We start from the raw sequence: 24,300 nt of genomic DNA on the forward strand, positions 1-24,300 counted from the left end.
ATTGCTTAAATTGCGAACAGCTAAAATGGAAATGAAACCTCCTCATTCCCCCATGCAAAAAAAACCAGAGAGTAAACTTCCAGGACACGCAGGTGGATTTCAGAAAGGGGGTGCAGGCCAAAGGCGAAAACGGAGCAAAACCTAATGTCAACATCGGCCCTTTCTTAGGCCTGCAACGTGTGCCTGGAGATTAACACCCTCAATACAGAGGGATGCACAGGCTTTGGGAGAGTAAAAATATTTGGCACTCATAAATCCCTGGATTTAATCACACCTGGGCATGACAGAGCTACATTTGTATTGTGTGCTTCATGCTTGACTTTGTGTATTCACATTTAATCTGTTTCACTCTGTTACTAAGACAGACTTAGAACAAAATGAAACAAAGCTCTCTGGCTCCCATGCTCCTGCAAGTGGAAGATTTAGAGTGTTCGAGAAAGCGCAAGCAAACTATAAGGAGAGTATGATTTGCTTCATAATTCATGTTGTGTCGAAAGATTAATAGATTTGGTGCACACATTTCTAATCAGCTTTACGCTAGTTAAATGTAAGGAACAGTACACAAGCAATTTTATAAGAAGCCTTGTAAACACGGTTCTTGCCCACCCAGACAGCAGTCAGCGGCAAGGCAAGAGACCATGTGAACGTTGTGCTTTATAAATACCACCTGACTTACCACACAACTGGGCTCTGAATACTACTCTGTGGGCCCGATTAATGGAAATGTTCGCTTAGATCCCGCAAAGCCTGCACGCCGAGAAGAACGCTGCACAGCCTGTCGCGCATAAAAAAATCTGCGCGCCATACGTATTTATGGAATTTTCCACACAAAGTAACCCTACGTGCGTGCCGCGGCCGAAACGTCGACGACATGCCCACACTCAGAGCCATTCCAGCCATGGAAACAAACATTTGAGCGCTCCCCATGCGCGCAGCAATGCACCCCAGAAATACTGCCTACAAACACCTCCAACCAGGTCAGCACCCCGGAGAGGTGTGCGTGGGGTCCCCTGTAACTATCCCCAGCACCCCCTCAACATGCGTACCACATATCGCAAACATCGTCATTTTACACATGCAGTCAAACCCCCATAAACCGTTCCTGGACACCCCTACACTGTTTACGAGCACCACCAAGTGTGATCGGAATTCCGACTGTGTGCAGGCACCACTAAATCCGATGCCCGATCTTATCTCTGCGCAGCGATTCGTATGGGCAAGTGTCTGTACGCCTGCCTTCGGGTGACAGATAGATTGAGTGTATTGCGTGGCCATTTTTCCTTGAAGAGAGGTTGCATGGACCGATCCATGAATAAGCTTGGTTATGAGCACAATACCATGCTAAAAAACTATTCATAACTTTGTGAAACGTTTAATTTCTGGTTTCTACCGAATCAGTCAATCATTGCATTTCCTTCTTAAGCTTGCGTATGTGGTTTCACTAACACTAACACCTGCAAGAACACTCAATATGAAGACAATGTCATCTAAGCAATGGTTCACACCAAAAGTAGAGTTTGCTCTCAATGACCCATTCATCACAAAATATAGAAAAGTTGATTAAAAAAATGGCCCTATAATGATGAAGTACATATCACAAAAATGGTGAAGCCTCATTTGTGCGTAACAGGCATTGCTGATATAGCACTCTTTTTAGTTTTGGCCAATAGGTTTCACCTCTGTAAGACAATAAAACTAACAGTACACAAGACTGCAAAAGCAGATGGCACTCTTTCGTGGACTTTGAGGAGGGAATCCGTGCTTTGACCTTTTTTAACCACCTTCTGTTTTGTCAATCACATGCCACATAATATTGATGCTTGGCACAGACCTCATTCTAAATATTCTGATTTGATCAGCAGCTTGACAAGCAGTGAGGAAACAATTGTCTTGAGATTTGAAAAAGAAAGAGAAGCAACATGTGAAGTTTAATTCCCCAAACTAACAAACCCGAGTGCAACACACAGGGGAGCAATTTGTAAAAAGTGCATATTGCAAGCAGGCTACCAGAAGCATTCACACTTACATGGTGTTGTGTCCGCTGCATACAAATGTCAACCTTTAGAAAACAAAAAGGAAAAGTAAAGAGTGTGCAGCAGTGTGTTTTGGTAGCAAACGAGGAACACGTGGATACAGAGGTCGGCAGAGTCTGCTTTCACTTTTGACTTACTGGAGGAGGAGCCTTTAAAAACTCCAACACTGCACGAAGCGCAGCAGTGTGCAGCTGTGTGTTTTGTGTTCGGTGTGCGGGCGCGAGGGCAGCAGCAGTAGAGGACCTCTGTGTGATGCCCTAAGGTAAGAGTGGCAAGCCTCACTGGTAGCGATTACTACACGAGATTGAAGTTTGTCTCCTGTCCCCTGCCCTTCATTCCCACTCTTGCTGATACACCTACCTCTTGGCTTCACCACGTTCTGGAGTCCTGCAGTGGAGCCTTGATCCTTGGTGGGGGATAATATTGCAATTGAATATCTACTGTTAGCGGCTAAGTTGACCAGGGTCATCAGAGGTACAAGCGGTGTAAGCTGTTCAAAGAAAGTGCTCCTCGCTGCCCCTTGAGCAATCTCTTTGAAATCTTCGAAATCTGGACCACGACCACCAGCTTTGATTTTCTGAATCGGCTGAGACTTGTGTTACGTAGTGACTGTGGGTTTAATACCTTTGAGCCATCCGATTGTGTTTTAACAAACATTGGAACTGGGAGTTGGAGTGGGGGGGGGCAGTGTACCCAGAGACAGGTCCGCCTACACAACAGAGAACATTCGGAGATGAAGGAGAGTGGCACAAAGCAAAACTCTGTTTCGGGCCATGTCGGCATCCAACTTGATTGGGCAGTTATGGACCCGCTGACAGGCAACACGAGAGATTGTAGTGCGGCGTGCACTGTGTTGCCCCCCTCTTCCTTGTCCAAACCGTCACTTTTGTCCTCAATATCTCAGAGGCCTCCCCTATAAATTGGGGGGTTGATATGGTGCACCTGCAAAGCGGCCACCCCTCACAGCGGATGCACTGTTAATGAGGGAATCAGTGAGGGGTTGAGCTGGCACACCACCATGGTAATGCTACATGCCCCCCTCCGACCGCAGACATGTGCATGGTGGCCATGACCGCTAGCATGGACAAGCCCAGTCTCGGAAATGGAAATGGAGCTACCATGGAAGCATCTGGATTGGACCCAGAACAATCCCCTAGGACTGAAGGGGCTGTTCAGATTGAACAGGTAGCTAAAACTCTGCCTGCTAGAGAGGGACTGGTGGCCCCCAAGTCCACAACAGCCTTTCCGGTGTGTCTGATGAAAGAGAGAGGAAGTGTCCCGAGCAGAGGGGGAAATGGAATGCACAAATCTGCCTTCTATGGAACTATCTGACGCGGAGTTACTGGACAGCAAGAGCTTCCTTGTTGGGATATCACAAAATCGGTTCTGCAAACTGTGACAAGGCACCTCAACGTGGTCTCAAACTCACTCAGCCCCCTTGACTGCATTGGACCCTCCCCTGACCTAAAAAAAGAGATGCATTACAGACTTACGTACACCACTAGTGTTACCCTCTGAGTTCTCACATGTTGTGGATCTAAACCCTGGGGTTGTGACCCATTCAAAGCTGATTCACATTCAATCATTTTTAAACAGCGTGCAAAGTAGACTGGATAGAGAATTTGAGGCGGAAAGTATCATGCAACAACTCTTCTGTGATCATTTGAGTGAAGTGGGAGCAAATAAAAAACTTCAACTTGAAGCAGCATAGGAGATTTTGAAATGGGGCAAGGAATCGTCAAAAAAGGGTACTCCGGAGGTTGTTAAAATGACTAAATCAACCAGTAACGAAAGTGCATCAAACAGGCTGGTGTAGGTGAACTGAATATCGGGGTGGCGGATGAGTTACCCCCCGGAGGCAATCAAACACCACAATTACCATCAACTCTAACGAGAGTGGGCTCGGAAATTATGAATTGTCCAGATGGCATTGAAGCAGGTGGACAAGGGCGTGCCTGGTGAGATACTGATACCCGACAACAATGATCAGACTGCATTGGAGCATGAAGCATTTAGCCACTTGTTTAATTTTGATCAGGGAAACCTCATAAAATTTGACATCTTTTGTTTCCATGAAACGTGGCTCTCGACTGCTCCTGTGGTGGAGGACTTCGATTTTTATTTAAACCTGGCTAAGAGGGGTGAGAAGGGCAGGCCGTTCACAGGCTTATTGACGTTAATAACAAAGGGCTTGGGATTAAAATAATAAAAACTAGAAACCCTAATCCCTATATGCAAACTATCTGGTTAGAAATAGAGTCCCAAGTTGACACGCATGCCCGTTTGGTGATAATAATACACCTGTATTGGAATTCAATGGTTTGAAAGGAGGGTGGATTTGTTGCCACTGTAATGAAATTCATTGATGATTTTAGGGTGAACCTGCATGATCTGATGATAATTTTGTGTGGAGACCTCAACATAAATTGTATAAGAGAAACGCTGCAAGGGGGAGACAGAGGGCCTCATTACGAGTTTGGCGGCAGCCATGGAGCCAGTGGCTCCATGGCTGCCGCCAAACCGGGCTCCTTTACCGGGTTCCCAAAATGGGGAATTACCGGGCCATTCCGAGTTCGGAGGGCCCAGTAATTCCTCCCTCTGGGAACCCAGGCCCGGACTTTCCCCATTCCCATCTGAGCCCCCATAGGGCTCAATGGGAATGGGAGAGGGAGCTAACAACGGGCCGATTACGACCGGCCCGTTGTTAGCTCCCTCTTCCCCTCGTGGGACCCGGTAAGGACGCCTGGTTTTACCAGGCGTCCTTACCGGGTCCCGCGAGTGGACCTTGTAATTTCGCGGAACGGGTTTAACGGGTCTGCCTCCATTAGCGGAGCCCGTTAACCCGTTCCACGAAGGTCATAATGAGGCCCACAGTCTTGGGGACAAACCTGGGTGAGAAAAAAAGCTAGAGCTGAAACTTGCCTGAGGGAATTGGAGGAGCATGACTTCCCCATGTTAAATGGCCATACTGCTGGGGACATACCGGCAGCTCCTACTTGGGGAAGAGGATATCAACATTCCACTTTAGATTACTTCTTCGCCTCTACTAGTGTTCCAGCCTTGATTACATCTTTGGAGGTAATTAAAATGGGAAATAGTGACCACGATTTAGTTCAGGTGACTTTGGGGTTACCAGTAGGTGGAAAATCTGAGTTATGGCTGAGTTATGGGAGCACAAGGTGGTTGTCGGACAGGGAAGAAATCGACTTCTATTAATTGGAAAAAACAATTTCCCTTAATAATCAATATACCATAAATTTGCGAGATAGGAACATTGGCTGTGACTATGTTCCACTGTTGATGGATTACTGGGAGGTTAAAGGGGGGTGGATCGAAATCCCAGCTCAAACCAAAGCATCAATATGACACCGAAGTGGAATGGAAAAAAAAGGGAATTCAATATAGATGTAAGAACATTGCGATATCTAGGGGGTTTGGAAAGTGCCCTTTTACTAGAAAAGCAGAGACAACAATACAAAAACTGGTTAATAACCCACAAGAGTACTATGCTGCAATGGGACGCTGAAGTCATGCTGCAGACTCTGTCAGCTCATAACTCCAGGAGCATATGGCACCTTTAAAATGAGGCGGGTGGTTCACAGTTGGCGCTCCAGGGAACCGCTGTGCTGGAAGAGACTTGGGTCGCTTTTTTCGATGCCCTGTTGGGCAAAGTAGGGGAGAAGGAGACCCAATTGAGGACTACAATAGAAGTGGCAAGGTGGAACCTGGGCATTATGAAAGAGGAGGTCCTTGGGTTGATAAAGAGGGCAAGTAATTCTAGGACCCCGGGCCCTGACGGCCTTTCAAACCTAATGCTTAGACAAGCTCCAGAGGAGTGGGCATCTTTCTGTATGAACCTATTTGAGGAGATCATGGTCAAGAATGTGGTGCTGGATTCCTGGAAAAGGGCGGTGGCTGTCCCAATCTTTAAGAAGGGGTGTAGGGCGGATCCAAAAAATTATTGTCCTATTGCCCTTCTTGATGTCTTGGGGAGGATTTTTGCATCCCTTAGCCTGGTCAGATTGAAGCACTGGATGACTGATTCAGGACATTATGATGAGAGACAAACTGGATTGGTAATGCAGGTGGGATGCTGTCTGAACCTGTTTCTGGTGAACATCCTTAAGGTTAGGGCAATAAAGGAGAAACGAAAAATGTATATTGCCTTCGTTGACTTCGCCTAGGCATTCGACAGTATTGATTGTGACCTGGCTGCATGGGATTGCCCCAGTGACCTTTTGGTTTCAATTAGGGCCCTGTATTCTAATATGTCTAGGCAGGTTAGACTGACCCAGAGGGGCCTTTTATCAAGAGAAATCCCTACATTGAGGGGTTTGAAACAGGGTTGCCCACCTGCCCCAGAGCTGTTTAATTTATTTATATCCGAGCTAAAGGCGGCGATGGAGGCGAGTGGTGCATTTCTACCTACGATCAACAGGGAGCCAGTAGGCTGGATGCTATATGCAGACAACTTGGTCATTCTGGATCAATCACTGATCGGCGTACAATGAAAATTAGATGCCTTACAGGCATATGTCCAAAGGAACGGCCTGAAAGTAAATGTGTAGAAATCGATGATATTGGTGTTAGAAAGGCTAAAAGGGCACAAACGCAACCCCTTCATTTGGCGATTGGGAAATGAAAGGTGAATACAGGGAGACGCGTTAGATCCCTGGGAATCCAGATAAACTCTTGCCTAGATGATAACCCTTGCAAACTGGAATTAAAAGCCAATATGAAGAATTTGGCTACCCTGGGACTTATAATACACAAGAAGTTTGGTAAGTTTTCCCTCATCCCAGTTTTTAAAGTTTACAAGCAAAATGTAATTCCAATTATAGCATACGGAGCGGACGCTTTGTTATGTCTTTCATGGGAAATTTGGCCAACGTTAGAAGGCTTGTTTTGGAAAAGAATACTCCACTTACCTAGAAGAGGGCCAATAGCAATCATAAGGCATGAACTAGGGCTCCTCTCAATATACGGTAAAGTGGCTTGGAAGTCCGTATTGCTGTACCGGAAACTAATCATAGAGAAGCCGCCCCCACAATTTAATGTACTAAAACCCAAAAAAGAAAATGAAGGGGACTGGTTTTCGGAATTGTCACTGAAGTGTTGCGCTGCAATATTGCGCTATGCCAACGTTCCTGAGGAGCTGTTGAAGTCCAACCCGGACGCTGCTAAAAAGAACATTTGAGATTGGATTTACACAGAAACACTTAAGACACAATGGGCCTCATTACAAGCATGCCGCTCCGGTAACAACGGTGCCGGTAAGCCAACCGGCACCATTCTTACCAGACCGGCACACTCTGAGTTCTGCGGGTGGGTGCAGTCCCAGCCGCCAGGTCAGACCTGTTGCGCACAGTGCCTGTGCTTCTGTCCTCCCCATTCCCATTGAGTTCTATGGGACTCAATGGGAATGGGGAGTAACAAATGCTGCTGCCTGACTTACCGGACCGCCGAGGCTGTAATGCCCTGGTTATTCTGGCAAGATAGGCGGCGGTAAATTTTAACGAGTCTGGCGGTAGCCTGCCGGCTTTACTGGCACAGCTACTGCCAGACTCGAAATGAGGCCCAATATAAGCTAATTGTACATCTAGGTAAGGAAGCAAAAGCTTGGAACACATTGCCTAAATACCTGGTAAAATTCCCTAGTCCGGATTCCAAGATGGTGGCCGGCAGAGGAGGACGTGTGTAGGTGTCACTCCCTGCCGGGCTGCACCAGTAAACAGTGACGATAACGCAATCCACCCTCACAAAACGGCAACCAAAAAAGGAGGAGGAAACCTTCCCATCAAGCGGACACCTCTGTGGAAAGCAATTCGTAGCAAGGTCCAGAGACCCTGCCCGCAGTATGCAGCCAGTATATCAGGGATCGACAGGCGGGCCGCTAATCGAAGAACCAGTGGAAAGAACAGGCATAGAGTATGGGACAAGAGGTCTTGACCCAGATCCCCCGGACACGGCAGAGCGAAGGGCGAGAAAGCACCCCATCAGCAGTGTGGGACTCCGCTGAGGGGTGCAAACCTCGGCGCCAGTCAAATCAAGGGCTGGAACTCCAGGAACCCGGTGGGCAAATCGCTCTGGGTGAGCTGGGCCGCTCAAGGAGCAACATCGGAGCAGTCCTGGAATAAGTGACACAGCAGCGCAACAGCACCCACTCTCCTGCACTAACAGCATCACGCCAAGGAGAGAATCCAAAAGCAAAGCACCAAATCGAGGAGGGAGGCAATACCCCCTGGCACCAGACCCACGGGGTAAAGCAGCTCCAGAGGCAGGAAGTCTAAATCCACACCCAACGTGAGGGGGAGCCAGAGTGTGGAGCTCGGAAAGGCCGCGAGGGACGGCAGAATTCGACAAGCGAGATATCCCCGTAGGAGGACCGGGACACAAAACATGAGTAACTTACATCCCCCTGCACGCTGGCAGTATTACAAACATAGCGAGGGGCCGATGTAAGCGACTTCAATTCAACACTACAGCTAAGTCAATGCCTAGTCTGGGATGCTGATGGAAACCCTTATTGATGTATTTTTATGTCCAGTTCGTTTACTCTGGATGACAACCCTTATATAACACCCCTCTCTTAGAATCCCCCTGACCCCACTGAGCCAATAAGTAGGTTTGTTTTGGAAATAAAAAGGTTTATTTGAAAATTAAACAATATATATATGTATATCACACTTTTATAATAACTTAATATTTGACAGCACACTTGTGAAGATGATAGTGATCAACAACGGATAATGTAACAGTGGTACACTCTTTTTGATGGCTTAGAAGTGATATAGAGAGGATAAAGTAGCTGAGAATGCTTTTATGGCTTCAAGGACAATGCAATGATGAATGAAAATGCAGTACAGAAAATAAACTTGATATGACTTCAACAAAAGACAATGTAATCACTTTTCTTTGACAATTCACCCCCCCCCCCCTTTATGCAAGGTAAAGAGATGGGAGCAAAGCACACAGTTCTCAGGAATGCAATCAAATATAATTCAGTTCCCCCCCTAGCAAGCATAGAGGAAAACAGGTAGAAGTTTTAAACACAGGCAATATACTGTGGACACTAAAGAGGCCCACACGTGGAACCACAGCAGAACGCAGACTCCCCACCTGCTTCGGGTGACAGAGCCCCCCTTCTCCCACCCCCACAGTAACCAACACCAGGCTCCACGGGGGAGAAGCAAAAACAGTGGGGAGTCCTGCATGAAAATAACACAGGCAAAGCAGGAGAAACTGTGCCAAGACAGACCCGCCCGTAAGCGGCTAGTAAATACAGAAGTGGTGAGAGCACCACCCAACCCCCCGGGGTGGAACGAGGAGAGGCAGGAGAAGAAGCCAGACCCAGACCGTCATCAGCTACCGGCAGGTACCCCCAGATCAATTAGAGAGAGTGGGCCCCCGCAAAGAAACCGGCACAAGGGGTCAGCATCACAAGCAACAGAACGGTACGGAAAGAGGAACAAACATACTATAATGACACCAGCTTATTTGTCCAAATCCAGAGAGGAAACCACAACCCCAGCACTACAATCCCCCCAGGGAAGCAACCCAAAGGCATTAGACAACTCTGGAGCATGGGCGACACAGCAACAATGAGACAGGGGGAATCCTCTTGAGATTCACCCCCGCAGAAGTGGCAAGCTATGGTGGGAGGGAACGCTATGACTAAAAAAGGCATGCAAAAAGTTTTCAAGGAATTTCAGAGTCAATTCCTACTCTCCTTCCAGGACCAATTTAAACTCTGAAAAAGGACATGAAGCAATTGTTGCAGGAAGTGAAAATAGATATTTCAAAACTGGAAGAAAGGGCCTTCACATTGGAAAAAGTGGTCCAACATATGGAAGACGATACCCAACAAACAGACAAGGTGTTAGAACACCTATCTCGCCTTTCCAGCAACCTGGAGATCCAATGCGAAGACTTGGAAAATAGATCAAGAAGATCTAATATCAGAATTAAAAATCTCCCAGAATCAGTGGAAGATAAAGATCTGGCCAACACGGTCCTCCAGCTATTTTCGGAAATATTAACTGGGGACTCTGACCACCCGGTCCAGGTCGATAGACTGTACCGAGTAGGACCGAAGAGACCGACCGAGCCCGGGTCACAACCAAGGGACGTGCTGGTGGCAGTGACATTGTACAGCCAAAAAGAGCAAAGAATGTGGAAGGCAAGAACATTGGGACAACTGAGGGTGAATGGGCAAGAAGTGCAACAATTTCACAGATCACACTCCAGAAGAGAAGGAGAATGGGACCGGTAGACCAACACTTGGCAGCCAACCAAGGAAGGTATAAATGGACCTTCCCATTCGGTCTCCTGTTCACATGGTAGGGGCGGCAACACAGGATCATGACATGTGAGGAGGGCGAACAGATCTTGCACCTTCACCAAGAAGTGGAAGAAGACAGTGATCAGGCACAGGGGCGACGAAAATGCCCAGGAAAACCAGAGGGTTGGAAGACAGTGCGAAGAAGAGTTTGAGGGGGAAGAAAGAAATGAAAGTTAAATAAGCCCAGGAATCAGAACAAGCAAGAAGCAGGAGGTAAACTCGCCAATTGGGAGGGGGAGACCCACCCGAGATCATACATTTAGAAGCCATGGGGGAAGAAGAAGTAGGGCGATTCTGGAATCCCAAGTGGGGTTTAGGACCCCCCACAAGTTGGTGCTGAGGGTAAATGTGGGCCAGGCGCGAGGGACATATCTTCCGAGTGCTCCTAGGAACCGGCCCCCTCTCTCAGGGGGAAGGGGACAATGCGGGGAGGGAGGGGAACCGGGGGTTGAGGAATGAATAGGAGAGAAAGGGACAGGAGGTTGTGGAGGACAAGGGGAGAACAACAGGTAGTGGGGATCCAAGGTCAGAGAGACTGAAGAAGACCGGTGTATGGATAGTGGAAATCCAAAACCAGTGAAAGTTTTAACACTCAAAGTGTGGGGGATGCATGCCTCGATCAAGAGGAAAAAGCTAGAGCGACAGGCCTGGAGAATGAAAGCAGGTGTCATTATGTACCAAGAAACACACATTCAAAAAGCAGACAGGCGGCAGATTAAGATTAGAGCGGCAACACAAATATACCAAGCCAATGCGGGGGAAAAGAGGGGAGAGTCCTAATCGCCTTACACAACAGCCTAAATGCATGAGTTCAGAACTCCCTATCAGAAGCTGAGCGGCACTACATCTTCCTTAATATCGACTTAAGTGGCAAAAAACTGATGCTAGCCTCGATATACGCCCCCAACACAGGACAGGATGGCTATATTAAAGGTGTCCTAACTATGCTCGAGAGATTTGCCTCAGGGGAGATGATACTAGGAGGTGACCTAAATATGGCGTGTAACCCCAGCCTGGATAGGAGCACGAAGACACAACAGGGGACAAATGCCCCCTCAAAAGCCCTAAAAACAACATTTTAAATACTTGCACTCCACGACATATGGAGAGTCGTAAGAGGTGAAGCACAGGGCTTCACCCACTTCTCGCATGTACACAGTTCCCAATCCAGAATAGATTACATCTGGGCATCCACGAGTCTTGTTGGAAAGGTGGGTAACATTGAGGTGGGTCCAATCTCCCTCTCGGACCACGCTCTGATAACGGCAACCTTCAATATACACACAGTACAGGGAGGGATATGGACATGGACATTTCAGACAGTCTTAATGCAGGACCAGTCAGTAGCGGAAGCCATAAAACACAAGATTGAGGACTACTTCTCCAACAATGACATGGGAGAAACAGCACAAGACACTCTGTGGGACACCTTTAAAGCAGTCCTGTGGGACGATTTAATAGCCATAAAAGCACAAAGGGACCGACAGAGAAACAAATGGGAAGAGGAGTTAGAGGGGAAACAAAAGGGACTACAGATAGAAGTGGCTAAAAACCCTAATAGGAAAGCGAAACTACCCCTCAATCACTTACAGGTACAACAGGAGATGCTACAAAGTAAAAAAGCGGAAATAGCACTCCTACATTTAAAACATAACTACTACCTCAGAGCAAACAAGGCGGATAAACTGCTGGCAAGACAACTACGGTAAAAAGGGCGAAGGAAATCAATCTTGAAATTGTGAGATAAACAAGGTCAAATCAAGACATCGAACGAGGACATGGGGGTAATATTGAAGGACTGCTATCAGACCCTATTCAAGTCAGATGAACCACTGGAGGATAGTCAAAAGGTATATCTTACGAAACTTAATCCCGCCCAAATATCAAAAGCGGACAGCACGATACTAGAAAGGGACATACAGGTTGAGGAAGTGCTAAGTGTGAATAAAAAGTTCCAGAGAAACAAGGCACCGGGACCCGACGGATATGCAGATGTCTTCTATAGAAAATAGCAAGACGTCCTGGCTCCGAAATTAAGCAGCTTGTTTAACAGCTTTAAGACAAGGGGGAAATAACCAAATCAATGAATGAAGCCAAATTGGTGGTATTCCCTAAGCAGGGAAAGGACCCAACTCTCCCTGGTTCATACAGACCAATAGCCTTAATAAATTTGGATGCAAAACTACACACGAAAGTGTTGGCGGAGAGGCTAACTCGTCTGCCCCCGACACTTATAGGCCCATACCAATTAGGATTTATACTTGCGAGGAAAACCTCAGACAACACCCATAGGGTATGTTACTTAATCGTGAAAGCTGAACTCACCCACACCCCTGCTACCCTTGTTTCCTTGGAAGCAAAGAAAACTTTTGACAGGGTGGAGTGGACCCAACTTTTCCATACAATGGCATGCATGGGATTCGCAACAAACTATCTGCAAATGATGAAGGCCAACTACAACTCACCAATGTTGCGGATAGCTCTGAATGGAACCCTGTCGGGTCTGGTATCCTTGTGCAGAGGCACCAAACAGGTGTGCCCGTTCTCAACTTTATTATATGCCATTTCTTTGGAGCCGCTACTGGTTTGGATCTTGGGGGCCCAACAGGTGAAGGGGATAGCAATGGGAGGGGATGAACATAAGATAATGACCTTCACGGATGACATTTTAATAGCATTGGTGACCCAGAACAATCTCTATCAGTCCTGATAGACATACTAGATCTGTTTGGCTCTATCTCCGGTTTGAAAATTAACAAACAAAAGTCAGAGATACTAAACCTAACAGAAATCCCTGAGATAATAGAAAGACTAGCCTGAACTACACAACTGAACAACGCAGCAGATGGAATCACATATCTGGGCATCAAAGTGATGCTCTCAATTAGGCAGATGTATAAGGCAAACTACCTGAAAATCCTGTGAAACCTAAAAACTAATCTAGCAAGGTGGAATCCCTTAAACAATTCCTGGTGGGTGCAGACTGTTCACTATAAAAATGACAGTACTGCCGAAACTACTCCCAGTAAGTATCCCGAAAGCGTTCTTCAGATTGCTGAACAAAATGTTAAGCGCCTATGTATGGAAACAAAAGCCACCTAGGATAGCGATGTTGACATTAACAGCACCAAAGTGTCATGGTGGTCTGGCACTTCCCCACTTTTGCAGGTACTATAGGCTGCACAATTGAGGGTAATACGGGAATGGGTTGCACACTCCCCACAACACATCTGGGCCACACAAGACAGGGCAGTGGTGGGAGCCCCCCTCTCGAACCTACTATGGCTAAACAAACGATAAAGGCACCCAAATACCAAAATAAGTGAACTTGTGGGAACTGGTCTCGATGTGTGGGATAAGGCGGTCAAATGGGGGATCCTAATGACATTCCCTTCTCTGTTCTACCCGATGTTTGGAAACCCAGACTTCCAGCCGGGGATGGACCATAACACATATGAACACTAGGTTCAGGTGGGCTGCTGCGAGATTAGAGACATGTATCAGGGTCAAACAGTGATGACATACCAAGAGAATTCATATCTGAAACCAGAAAGCAGGTTCACTGGCTTCCCATTAAAGAGAGGATAGTCTTCAAAGCCCTTGTCCAACACATACATGTGTCCACAACCAGGCACCTCTGCACTACCCGTTACGAAAACTAGGAGAGTGCATGCAGCAGGAGCTTCCCAGTGCTGGCAGCAACACATTGGAATGCCTTGCCACCCCCCTCCCCCCCCAGGTCAGAAATGTCGATTCACACCTAGCCTTCATGATGTTAATTAAAACCTTGCTGTTCACCTAAATGATGCTATTCACCTAACCACATTTTTCCTATGAGTATTACATTCTCCATTCTTGTACCCCTCAATGGAACTGTACCTTGCTCACTGTAACCACGAGCCAGTATCCCTTTGTAACTAAGACACTCTTCTGTATCTAGACAACCTCATATCAAGCTCACTGTAACCATGTGCCAAGTACCCTGATGTAACTAAGACAATAGGCCTCATCATAAGCATCGCGGTCCGGGAACTACGGTACCAGTTAGCATGCCGGTACCGTAGTTCCCGGACCACCATACTACGAGCTGTGCTTGCGGGTGCCTGTCAGCCCACCAGGTCTGGCGGGCAGAGCGGCACCCGCGAGCACAGCACTTCGGATGCACAGGCACCGTTTATAACAGTGCCTGTGCGTCCAGCTTCCCCATTCCCATTGAACCCTAGGGGGCTCAAATGGAAATGGGGACTGACAGGAAAAAATGCAACTTCGGCAGCAGCCATGCCTGTCCTACAGGCACGGCTACCGCCAGGTTTATAATGAGGCTTAATGTGTGTAATTAAGTAAATCTAAGTAATTAAATCTATCTCGTATAACTAAGAAAATGTGTATAACCAAGTCAATCTCATGTAACAGCTCCTCAATGCCCGTGGGCTGCTAGTGCGCTTCATAAATACAAATAAATAAAATAAATAAATAAAGAGTGCAAGCAGAATCTGGGGATAACAGACAGAGAGGAATTCAAATATACCCAATGAAAACATTGGATCACCCCCCCCGCTACCCATAAGGGAGGCAGCCACAAGACAGCTGACACCGTTTGAGTCCTATATGACATCACGCAACAGTTGGTCTCGAATCTCTACAAATTACTGAATGATCAAGGGGAAGAAATACACTGGAATTATATGAAACTCTGGGACAATGCACTGGAGGAATACATAACCAAGAAACAATGGGAATATGTATGGAGTATTACCTAGAATTGACACACTCCTGCCTTGTGTCAGCAGGAAAATAAGACAGAGTGGAAAATGGATGCGTAAATGCATTACACCTTGCATTCACGTCTTCATTTCCTGCTCCACCCCATTTAACATGAGGGTGTAAGTGCAGGTGATAGGGGAACTATTGGCTAGACTATTCTGTTGCCAGATGTTCACAGTTGAGATATGACCAGTTGGCTGGAAACACTCTTCCATAGGAAGCGGTAAACTAGGTGAATGCTATTTGTGTTGCCATGACTAGAGTTAGGAAAGAAACCAGTTCTTGAATGTGCATGTCTGGCCAGTGCTGCACACACCAGCATTGTGTTGCAGGGTTTCGTGTAATAACCTATTGAGGAAATGTCAGCATTGCGCTTGCAGATTTTCAAGGTCATCAGAGGTATAAAAAAAACATGAAGTTATTCTAAACGTAAATACTACATGCCCGAGATTTCCTTCTTAACATTGACCCTCTTTTTCTTATGCATGTATTCACCTCCGTCTTTGACAGGAGAGCTATGCATCACGAATGAAACCTGCCTACTGGGGCACCTCTTCTTGCATCCCTGAGAACAGCAACCAAATCCTACTCCGAGCCATCTCAAGTGATAACTTTATTATGAGCCGGGTCTGTGACCCAGACAGAGCTGCCCCACTTCAGGGGCTGGTCAATTTACTGAATGCAATTATATAGTTGTAGGTGAAAGCTTGCAAAGTAATGAACTTGTTTTTTATTTTGTTTGCAGCATCTGAATCGGTGCATGTTGTGTCCATGAACCCGCAAAGAAGCAGTCAGCCTGTGTACCGTGCAGCGTTAACCAAACGAAAGATCCCAGGTATGTGGCTCCCCTACATAGCTACGAAATTCAGAATATGTCTATGCGCTGTCCCGATAAACCCATGCTCTCCACACCAATGGATGCAGGTGATCTCATTACAGCCCAGTGATCCACTGGGTTCTTTTATGCATGGCAATGCTCATAAAGACCACTGAAGTAATCGAAACTCTGCTGTGAATATTGCTGCACTTTAAGCTTGGTATGTTGCAAGCATTACATTTATAAATTGCATGCAATGTTTGTTGCCCCTCCTAGTGGAGTTGTCTGCGGTAGCCGAATTGCAGCCCTGATGCGCTACACCGCGACCGAGTTCTTCTTCCCGGTTATCCCGGTTCATGCTCCTTCAAGTTGCCTGTAAACCGGCTCGGATTTGGTAGGCTCACTCAAAAGCCGAAACCGTATCTCAGTCGGGATAGGCGAAGTATAATTTAAGGTGTCATTTAAAGTTATGCCTAAAAGTTCAAACACGTTCCCAATGAGGCACCTGGGCCCTGGATTCATTATACTGCAGGAAGAGAATTTGTTTGGACACGTTTCCAAAACAGGAAATATATGCTGTCTTTTAATATGACTGTTGAACATATTAAATAATTCCTGAAGTCTCTGCTCCCCTTTATATGTGCATGTGCTCCCCAATGACATTGTTTGCCCTGTGCACCCTTCCGTGTCATCGGGGCATTTGGCAGCATGCTTGCCGGGCTGCTTAGTTCCTCATCCCTGCTATTATTGTTTTGAACACAGTCGCTCCCCCTCCCCCGCCCCAAAGTTTACGACCTTTTAAAATCTTGATTTATAAACCATATCCAAATGTACAACCCCTCACTTCTATTTCAAAGGCTTGTGCAGCCATTCTGCACTCTGGTGGGTGGGAAGCCTGCCAGAGAACAGGATACTCTCTAGAGCAGAATGATAACATGAAACCATCAATCCACTTTGACAGTACATTCCTGCACTGTATATTGGTGGAGAGCCAGCAGTGGGAAGAAACCACTCCAGGGAGACACTGTAATGACGTTGGACCGAGTCGAGAAGACCCTCGCATTACTGTGTTTCTCAAATCTATCTCAAAATCAGTCAGATGAACTCCTTGAACTCAAAGTGGGAGTGTTTGCTTTGCTTATTTTTTAAAGCTGGGGATCATTCCAAACTTTTCATTAGTTCCACATTATTAACCAGCCTTGATGTGCTCCCTCTCTGGTAGAGGACTGCACTTGTCTACGTCACCAGGGCTGCCCTGTGTCTGCCCATCCATTTCATGGTTTCTAGTTTACATTTCATTCCAGTGGGTATAGTTCTGCATTGCTCTTCATTAATCACCCCGCCTATCATTGTTAGTTTTGGCTCTTGGGTGGTGCTGTCAGGGCTGCCTTTAAGACACAAATATTTGCATGGTAAGGGAAGCTAGAAGGTAGGTGGGGTGTGAGGAGGGACACCCACCCTTGGCGTGGTGTTTGCCTTTTATTCATTCACTGGCCACACATGGCCATGCTTGCCCATATAGTCATTCCCACCCACCTTCTGCCCCACTCCACTTTAGCCCACACCCTAGCATCTCTTTGGGATAGCACTTCGCTTTGAAGGGGATGCCAATGTTATTTCTAAGCAGTTTTCTGAAGGATAATAGGTCAATTGCACTTGTAAACCAGTTCCCCAAGCGCACCTTCAGGCCGTTCATTTATAAGAAATATGTTTGCACTTGCATTTTGTACTTGCAATGAATTTTTGTTAAAACACGCATTGGCAAAGCTTACAGTTAGATAAGCATGTCACAGGCATTGCAATAATATTCACAGGTAGTACCATCATTTGCTAGCTGTTGCCCTCTTACACCCAGGCAGTACCTTTGTGGCTGTTCCCAGAAAATGCCTACTCAATGCCTACACAAAACCCCAAACTGTTGGCTTTGACAATGCTTGTTTTGGGATGCTTACCAGTCCCAACGTGGCCAACTTGCCCCATGTAAACAGGATCACCTTTATCTAGTGCTTTCTTTTCAAGTAACTACACTTTGCATGCCATGTCTTTAGGGGTCTTTATTTAAAAAAAGAAATATAGCAAAACTACAAGTACGCCTGAGCAATGTGTCACTGAGTAAAAAGCCACGTGTAAAGGTGTGCCATATGATGTGAAACAACTGCCAAATGAACAGTCCTACTGCAATTTTTAATTCCATCCTCATCAATGCCCACTTTTGTTATTTCCTATAAAATATCTCCCCTTATTGTTACTGATTACTATGCAATTCATAATCAGATTCTTAATCCTATACATATATTTGTGAGTGTGTTTGTATGTACGGGGTTGGCTACAGCCCCAAAACAGTTGGTGGGCTGAAATGTTAGCTCAAGGTCGGCATACCAGCCTGGGGTGTACTGACGATAGTGAAATTTCACCAACCCCACCCATCCGCCCTGCACAGGGTGGGGTCCAGCTCTGTGCTATCAGTACAGGTGGTTTTCGAGAGATTGACGGTTTTGCGATTGTTGGCTCCAGCCGGGCTGGAATTTTGTTCCGAGGTCAGCATACCAGTCTGGGGTGTACTGGCGATAGTGAAATCTCACCAACTCCACCCATTCGCCCTGCACCGGGCGGGGTCCGTCCCTGTGCTATCAGTATAGGCGATTTTGGGAGATTGCTGATTCTACAACTTTAAAAAAAATCGGATGTCAGGACACAACATTGGCATACAGTCTGGGGTGTACTGTGATAGTGAAATTTGACCAACCTCACCCATTCGCCCTGCACAGGGGTGCAGCGGGGTCCGACCCTGTGCTACCAGTATAGGCGATTCCGGAGATTGCTGATTTTGAGATATTTCAAAAATAGGAAGTTATGACACAATAAAACATACACAAGGCTATAGCAGACCCCCACGTGCATGCCAGCTACAGACCCGGGCAATGCCGCGTGGTACTGCTAGTATTTTACATAGGGATGACCCACAATTGGTTTACTTCCTTTATATGCTTATCTATAGACCACATTTTTGTTCATACTAACAATTTGATGATTTATCAACATTTTGTGTACATTTGAGAAAATAAGAAATTCCCACTATTTGCTCACTCATATTTGGAATCCCAATCATTCTGCACTTCCTCGAGGGTAAGAAGGCGAGGAGATAAACTATGAACCTCTGATCATTCATGAAAACATCTTCAGCCATAAATTATAGTTCTCTGCCAATTAAACACAAAAAACAGACGGTTGTGTGACAAATCCCATGATGTCGTCACTGCTTCCGAAGGGCGCGCCCCTTACCTTGAGGCCAGGGTGTTGAAGCTGCTACCTGAGTGGCACTTAGCGGGTGGATTTCATGGGAGGGAAGCCCCCGTTGGGACTAGTGATGACCTTATCTGGAGAACGTGGTATCCTTGCCAATCACCTGACCCTAGACCCCTTGCCTATCATAAACCCACCTCTCTTTCTCCTCCTCCTTTTCCACACTTACTCACATATATCATTTACTTTTGTAGACCAGCAACAGTAGAGAGTACTGAAATGAGGGCGATCTCTAGGGAGGTACAACATCATGCCTCACTCAGTACTGGGACAAGGAGGAGGCACGGAGCAGTGCAGACTACTTACCAGAAACACTTTGTGCATTCTAGTGGTTCACAAGAGCGGAGTGGATTAAGTCATGTTAAAAGTAATGAATGACTTGAGGAAGTGTCAATCCCTCCCTGGAGGAACCGTGAGAGTAAGCATGGACCAGGAGTGAAGATGGAAGCTGACCGGGCTGCCGAGAACAGAAGAGGCAGTCTGATTCAGGATGTGGGGACCAAATGGCGAGAAGGCGGGCTGGAGCTCCGGGCCTCTCAGACACCTGGGGAGCGTGCAAGGAGGTAACCACAATGCTGGGAAAGCCAAGAAGATGGCAGAGCCACCGCAGAGTGAGAGCCACTCCCGTACGCCACTGAAGCCCTGTAACAGAGACCAGCAGCTCCAGAGGGGCAAACATCCACGCAGTCCGCGCAATAAGGTATGTGGGTGATGGAAGAGATGCTGAAAGCCTAAGATGGTGGTGACATGAGCTGAATGGGTGGGAAAAGAGGGTCTGGTATTCTGCAACCGTGGGAAGAACGGTTGACTGGACAGGGGCTTGTACTAAGGCTTGGCAGGAGATCGAACTGAGCCTACAAAGTTGTAAACTAAAGTCAGAAATGCAAGCCTTTATTTTATATATTTATTGGGTATTTGTATGGTGCCTATACAGCAGAAAGTGTTTCCAGGCACCACTGGGATCCGCACCCATTTAAAGAAGACTGTGAAACTGGCAGACTGTACATGCAGTACTTGGCAGGCGAGTGAACCAAGTCTGTATCTGCCACCACTGGTTGGGCGAGCATCCAGGCTGTTCTTTTTTTGTCATAGTGCCTGATGGGAGGAAATCAGGTCTGCCAACCAGGGTCAGGGACTAACCACAGCTTGGGAGAGCATCCAGGCTGTTCTTTTTCATCGCAGTACCTGGTGGGAGGAAGCCAGGTCTGCCACCTTGGGTCAGGGACCCACCACAGCCTGAGGACTCAAGTGTTTCTTCTTTGTTGCACTGCCTGGTGGGAGGAAACCAGGTCTGCCGACCAGGGTCAGGGACCCACCACAGCGTGGGAGAGCATGCAGGCTGTTCTTTTCAATCGCAGTCCCTGGCGGGAGGAAACCAGGTCTGCCAGCTAGGGTCAGGGTCCCACCACAGCTTGGAAAGTGCATCCAAGTTGCTTTTCCTTGTCACAGTCCCTGGTGGGAGGAAACCAGGTCTGCCAACCAGGGTCAAGGACCTACTCCAGTTTGGAAACACATCCAAGCTCCTTTTCTTTGTGTGTGCAATTGTGCTTAGTGAAAGGAAACAGGTCTATCAATTGGGGTCAGGGACCCAGAGACAGAGAGGAAACCTGAGAAGGGCCAAGCAGGGGATGGAATTTCCCCCAACTGTTGTTGAACTTTAGGAGGAGCCTGAAGAAGGCCGGGGAAGGAAGATATTCCCCAATTCTTTAATGTCTGAAGATTCCAGAACTGTCTTTTGTCCAGGGGAAGGGTACCACTCCCTTTGGGCTGGAAAAACCAAACGTTTACTTTAGATTAAACATAGATGTGAGGGACAGAATTAGGATTCTGACATTGGACATTGGGATTTTTGCTTTGAACATTGTGACACTAGTTATTTCAGTTGCGGCAGGGAAACCTCTCTTAGAGTTAGGGCAAGATATGGTTTTCTTGACCCTTTTATTTTTTAATAAAAATGTTATAATAACCACCATCACCCCTCTGTATCAGAGTCTTATTTCTACACTCTTACATATGGTGTCAGGTATGGGATATGGCCTGTTTGATACAAACCGGGGAACCCTTAAATTCAGCAAGTTGACAGATAGAGCCTCGGCCCCAACTGTAGTCACCAGGGAGTCCACTGGGTTCGACCTCTGTAGCAGTCAAGACCTGACTATAGCACTGGGAGAGTGGCAGATAATACCAACTTGCCTAATTCTAACCCTACCTCCCAGTGCATATATATGGCTAACGTCCAAATCTGGATTAGCCTGGAGATAATGGTTGGACATATTAGCAGGAGTGGTGGACCCTGATTAAAGAGGGGATGTAAACACACTCCTACAGAACAATGGGAAACTGTTAAGACTTCAGCTAATGCATGGTTAGTTTGGCAAAGATGGAGAAGGAGACATCCACATGGACAGAATGATCTCTCAAGACGGCATGCTGCATGTTACCTACCTGGAACCACAGAAGCGCTCCAGTATTCATCCAAGATGGCAACCATGAGTTAGAGGTTTGGTAATATATAAACAGAGCTCAAGGTAGCTTGTCGCGTCACTTCCTTCTTGAGGCACCAACGCTGTTTTTCCTGTCTCTGCTTCCTCACACTTACCTGCATTCCCTTTCTCTGGTTCTGTGGAGCTGCTATTTTCTTCCTGTTAAGGAAGGCCTTTTTCCTTCCAGTTTCCTCGCTCTGTCACTAGTCATCTGTGAACTGCCCCCAGCTTGCTGCCCTGTGTTCTCTCTCTCTCTTCGCCTAGCCTTATGTTGGTTCTCCTGGCTTCCATCTCTTTTTCTTTGCTGCACATTTTTCCTTGAGGCTACTCTCACTCCACGGAACACTCCCATTCTGCTCACTACTCCACACTGTCCTTGGATATCCTGATTGGACCCACCATCAGTGCTTACATCAGCAGATCCGGATCTTCAAGAAAGCTACCTCTCGACCATCTTATCCACAAGGAACTGGTGTTTTTTCCCCACACTGTTTTTTTCCCCATCTCGGGCTTGGCCTGATTAGCACACAATTCCCTGTTCATGCTCAGGAGAATTGGATGCTTTTTGAGGCTCTGTTCCATTTGCAACACAATAAAAGAACCTCCGGAGTGAGCTTTCTTGCCAAAGAAGACCAGGTTAGTTTCTGAGACTCTAATTCCTAATAGAAACTCTCCTACCTGGTTAAAGTCAGCAATAAAGTGGTCCAAGGGATTTTAGAAAGGGAAGTATTCCCTGATATTGTAGAACTCCCAGACCAGGACCACACTGAGCGAGGGAAAAAGGGATTCAGTGATGCTGACCAAGCTCCAAACCCGAGTATAGAGACCACAAGACACAATAGCAACCAAGAAGAGACAGAAATATTCCTAGACTTAGCTTTTGCACAATGGAACAATCTGATATTAGCTGAGGCATTCCTGAAGGTAATATCAGAAGAGCAAGGCAGGAAGAAAGAGGGTCCCTTCTTTGCCATCAAGCAAGGGTTAATATATAGAGGGGACAGTACTTATGAGGGAGAAATTCGATCCCATTAATGGTCCCAAAAAGCCATCACAGGGTGGTTCTGGAGATAGCCCATGCTCACCATACATCTGGACACTGAGGAACTTCGAAGACCAAAGCCCAAGTCCTTAATAGGTTTTACTGGCCCAGAATTTCATGGACACCAAAATGTTTGTTTTGACTTGTCCACTGTGTTAAAAGACTGATCCGCAAAAAACTCCCTCCAGCAGTCTTACAACCTCTAGCTGTTATAGATCTTCCCATTTCCAGAATAGGGATGATATTGTAGCACCCTTGGAATCTTCCAAACTTGGGAATCAATATATACTTGTCATAAAATACAATGCCACCTGTTATCCAGAGGCTTTTCCCATGCGAAACAGCACATTGCAGCAGATCTTTAAAAATCTAATTCCATTCTTATCACGGGTGGGATTCCCAAGGGAAATTCTACTGATCAAGGTATGACGTTCATAAGCAAAATCATGGATGAGGTTAAGGAAATCCTTCAAAATAAAACCCTCAGAACATCGGTTTATCACCCAAAGACAGACGGTCTGGTTGAACGATTCAACCAAACCCTTAAAAGAATCCTTAAAAAAAGTGTCCAACCAGATGGGAGAAACTGGGACATGATAGCACCATGGGCACTCTTTGCTATTAGAAAAGTACTGCACAGTTCTCTGTGGTTTTCACCCATTGAACTCTTGAATGGGAGAGATGCCAGAGATGTGTTCGATATTTATTTATTTATTTTGGCATCTATTAAGCGTGCTGAGCGCAAGGGCATCAACGCACTTGTTACATATGAATACAATTGGTTGCATACTACAGTTAAAAGCAGAGGGAAAGACATTGGGGGTCATTACAAGTTATTAGTGGCATGGCTATCCCCTTACTTGCTACCGGGTCTGGGTTCCTCGAATGAGGAATTACCGGGCCATTCCATCCTTGGAGGACCCAGTAATTCCTCTTTCAAGGAACCCGGACCCAGTACATCAATGTTCCCATTCAAGCTCCCATAGGGCTCAATGGGAATGGGGAGGGTGCTAACAACAGGCCCGTTAATAATGGGCCCGTTGTTAACACCCTGGTCTGCTTGCAGGACCCGCTAAGGCTGCCTGGTTTTACCACCTGGTTTTACCGCAAGCAGAACCCGTCGTTAGGCGGTAAGGGGTTGACGGCTCCGACACCTTTACCGGCGCTGTTAACCCCTTACCACCTAACTCGTAATGATCCCCATTGTCTGAGTCCATAAAGAATTTTCCTCCAGAAAAGAGTTGTGAGATAATTAGGCCCGGAGGTTATAGATTGTTCCGATCTCAAAGATACTGGTAGATTGGTCCAGATTTTTGCAGCTGTGACTGGGAAGTGCGCTTGAAGCAGGGTATGGAGAGTTGCTGAGAGTAGGTAGTGTGGGTAGGTCTTGAGGAATGAGCCTTGGAGAATTTTTGAGATAGGTACTTAGGGGCAGTGTTGCATTTGTGCGTGATTGTTAGTGATTTGACAATGATGCGCTCTTGGATAGGTAGCCAGTGCGTGTTTCTTCTTGCAGG

General features: G+C 46.6%; 1 protein-coding gene across 1 annotated transcript in view; it reads left to right on the forward strand.

The window, feature by feature from the left end:
- The window catches only part of FNDC1 (fibronectin type III domain containing 1), a 962,270-nt gene that overhangs the window by 246,353 nt on the left and 691,617 nt on the right, over nucleotides 1-24,300 (forward strand). The window contains exon 3 of the mRNA XM_069606705.1: nucleotides 15,884-15,973. Coding sequence (XP_069462806.1) covers nucleotides 15,884-15,973 — 90 coding nt within the window. The remainder of the gene's footprint in view (nucleotides 1-15,883; nucleotides 15,974-24,300) is intronic.

The sequence above is a fragment of the Ambystoma mexicanum genome, chromosome 4p, assembly GCF_040938575.1.
Source record: "Ambystoma mexicanum isolate Mex_15411 chromosome 4p, UKY_AmexF1_1, whole genome shotgun sequence".
NCBI classification, from domain to species: domain Eukaryota; kingdom Metazoa; phylum Chordata; class Amphibia; order Caudata; family Ambystomatidae; genus Ambystoma; species Ambystoma mexicanum.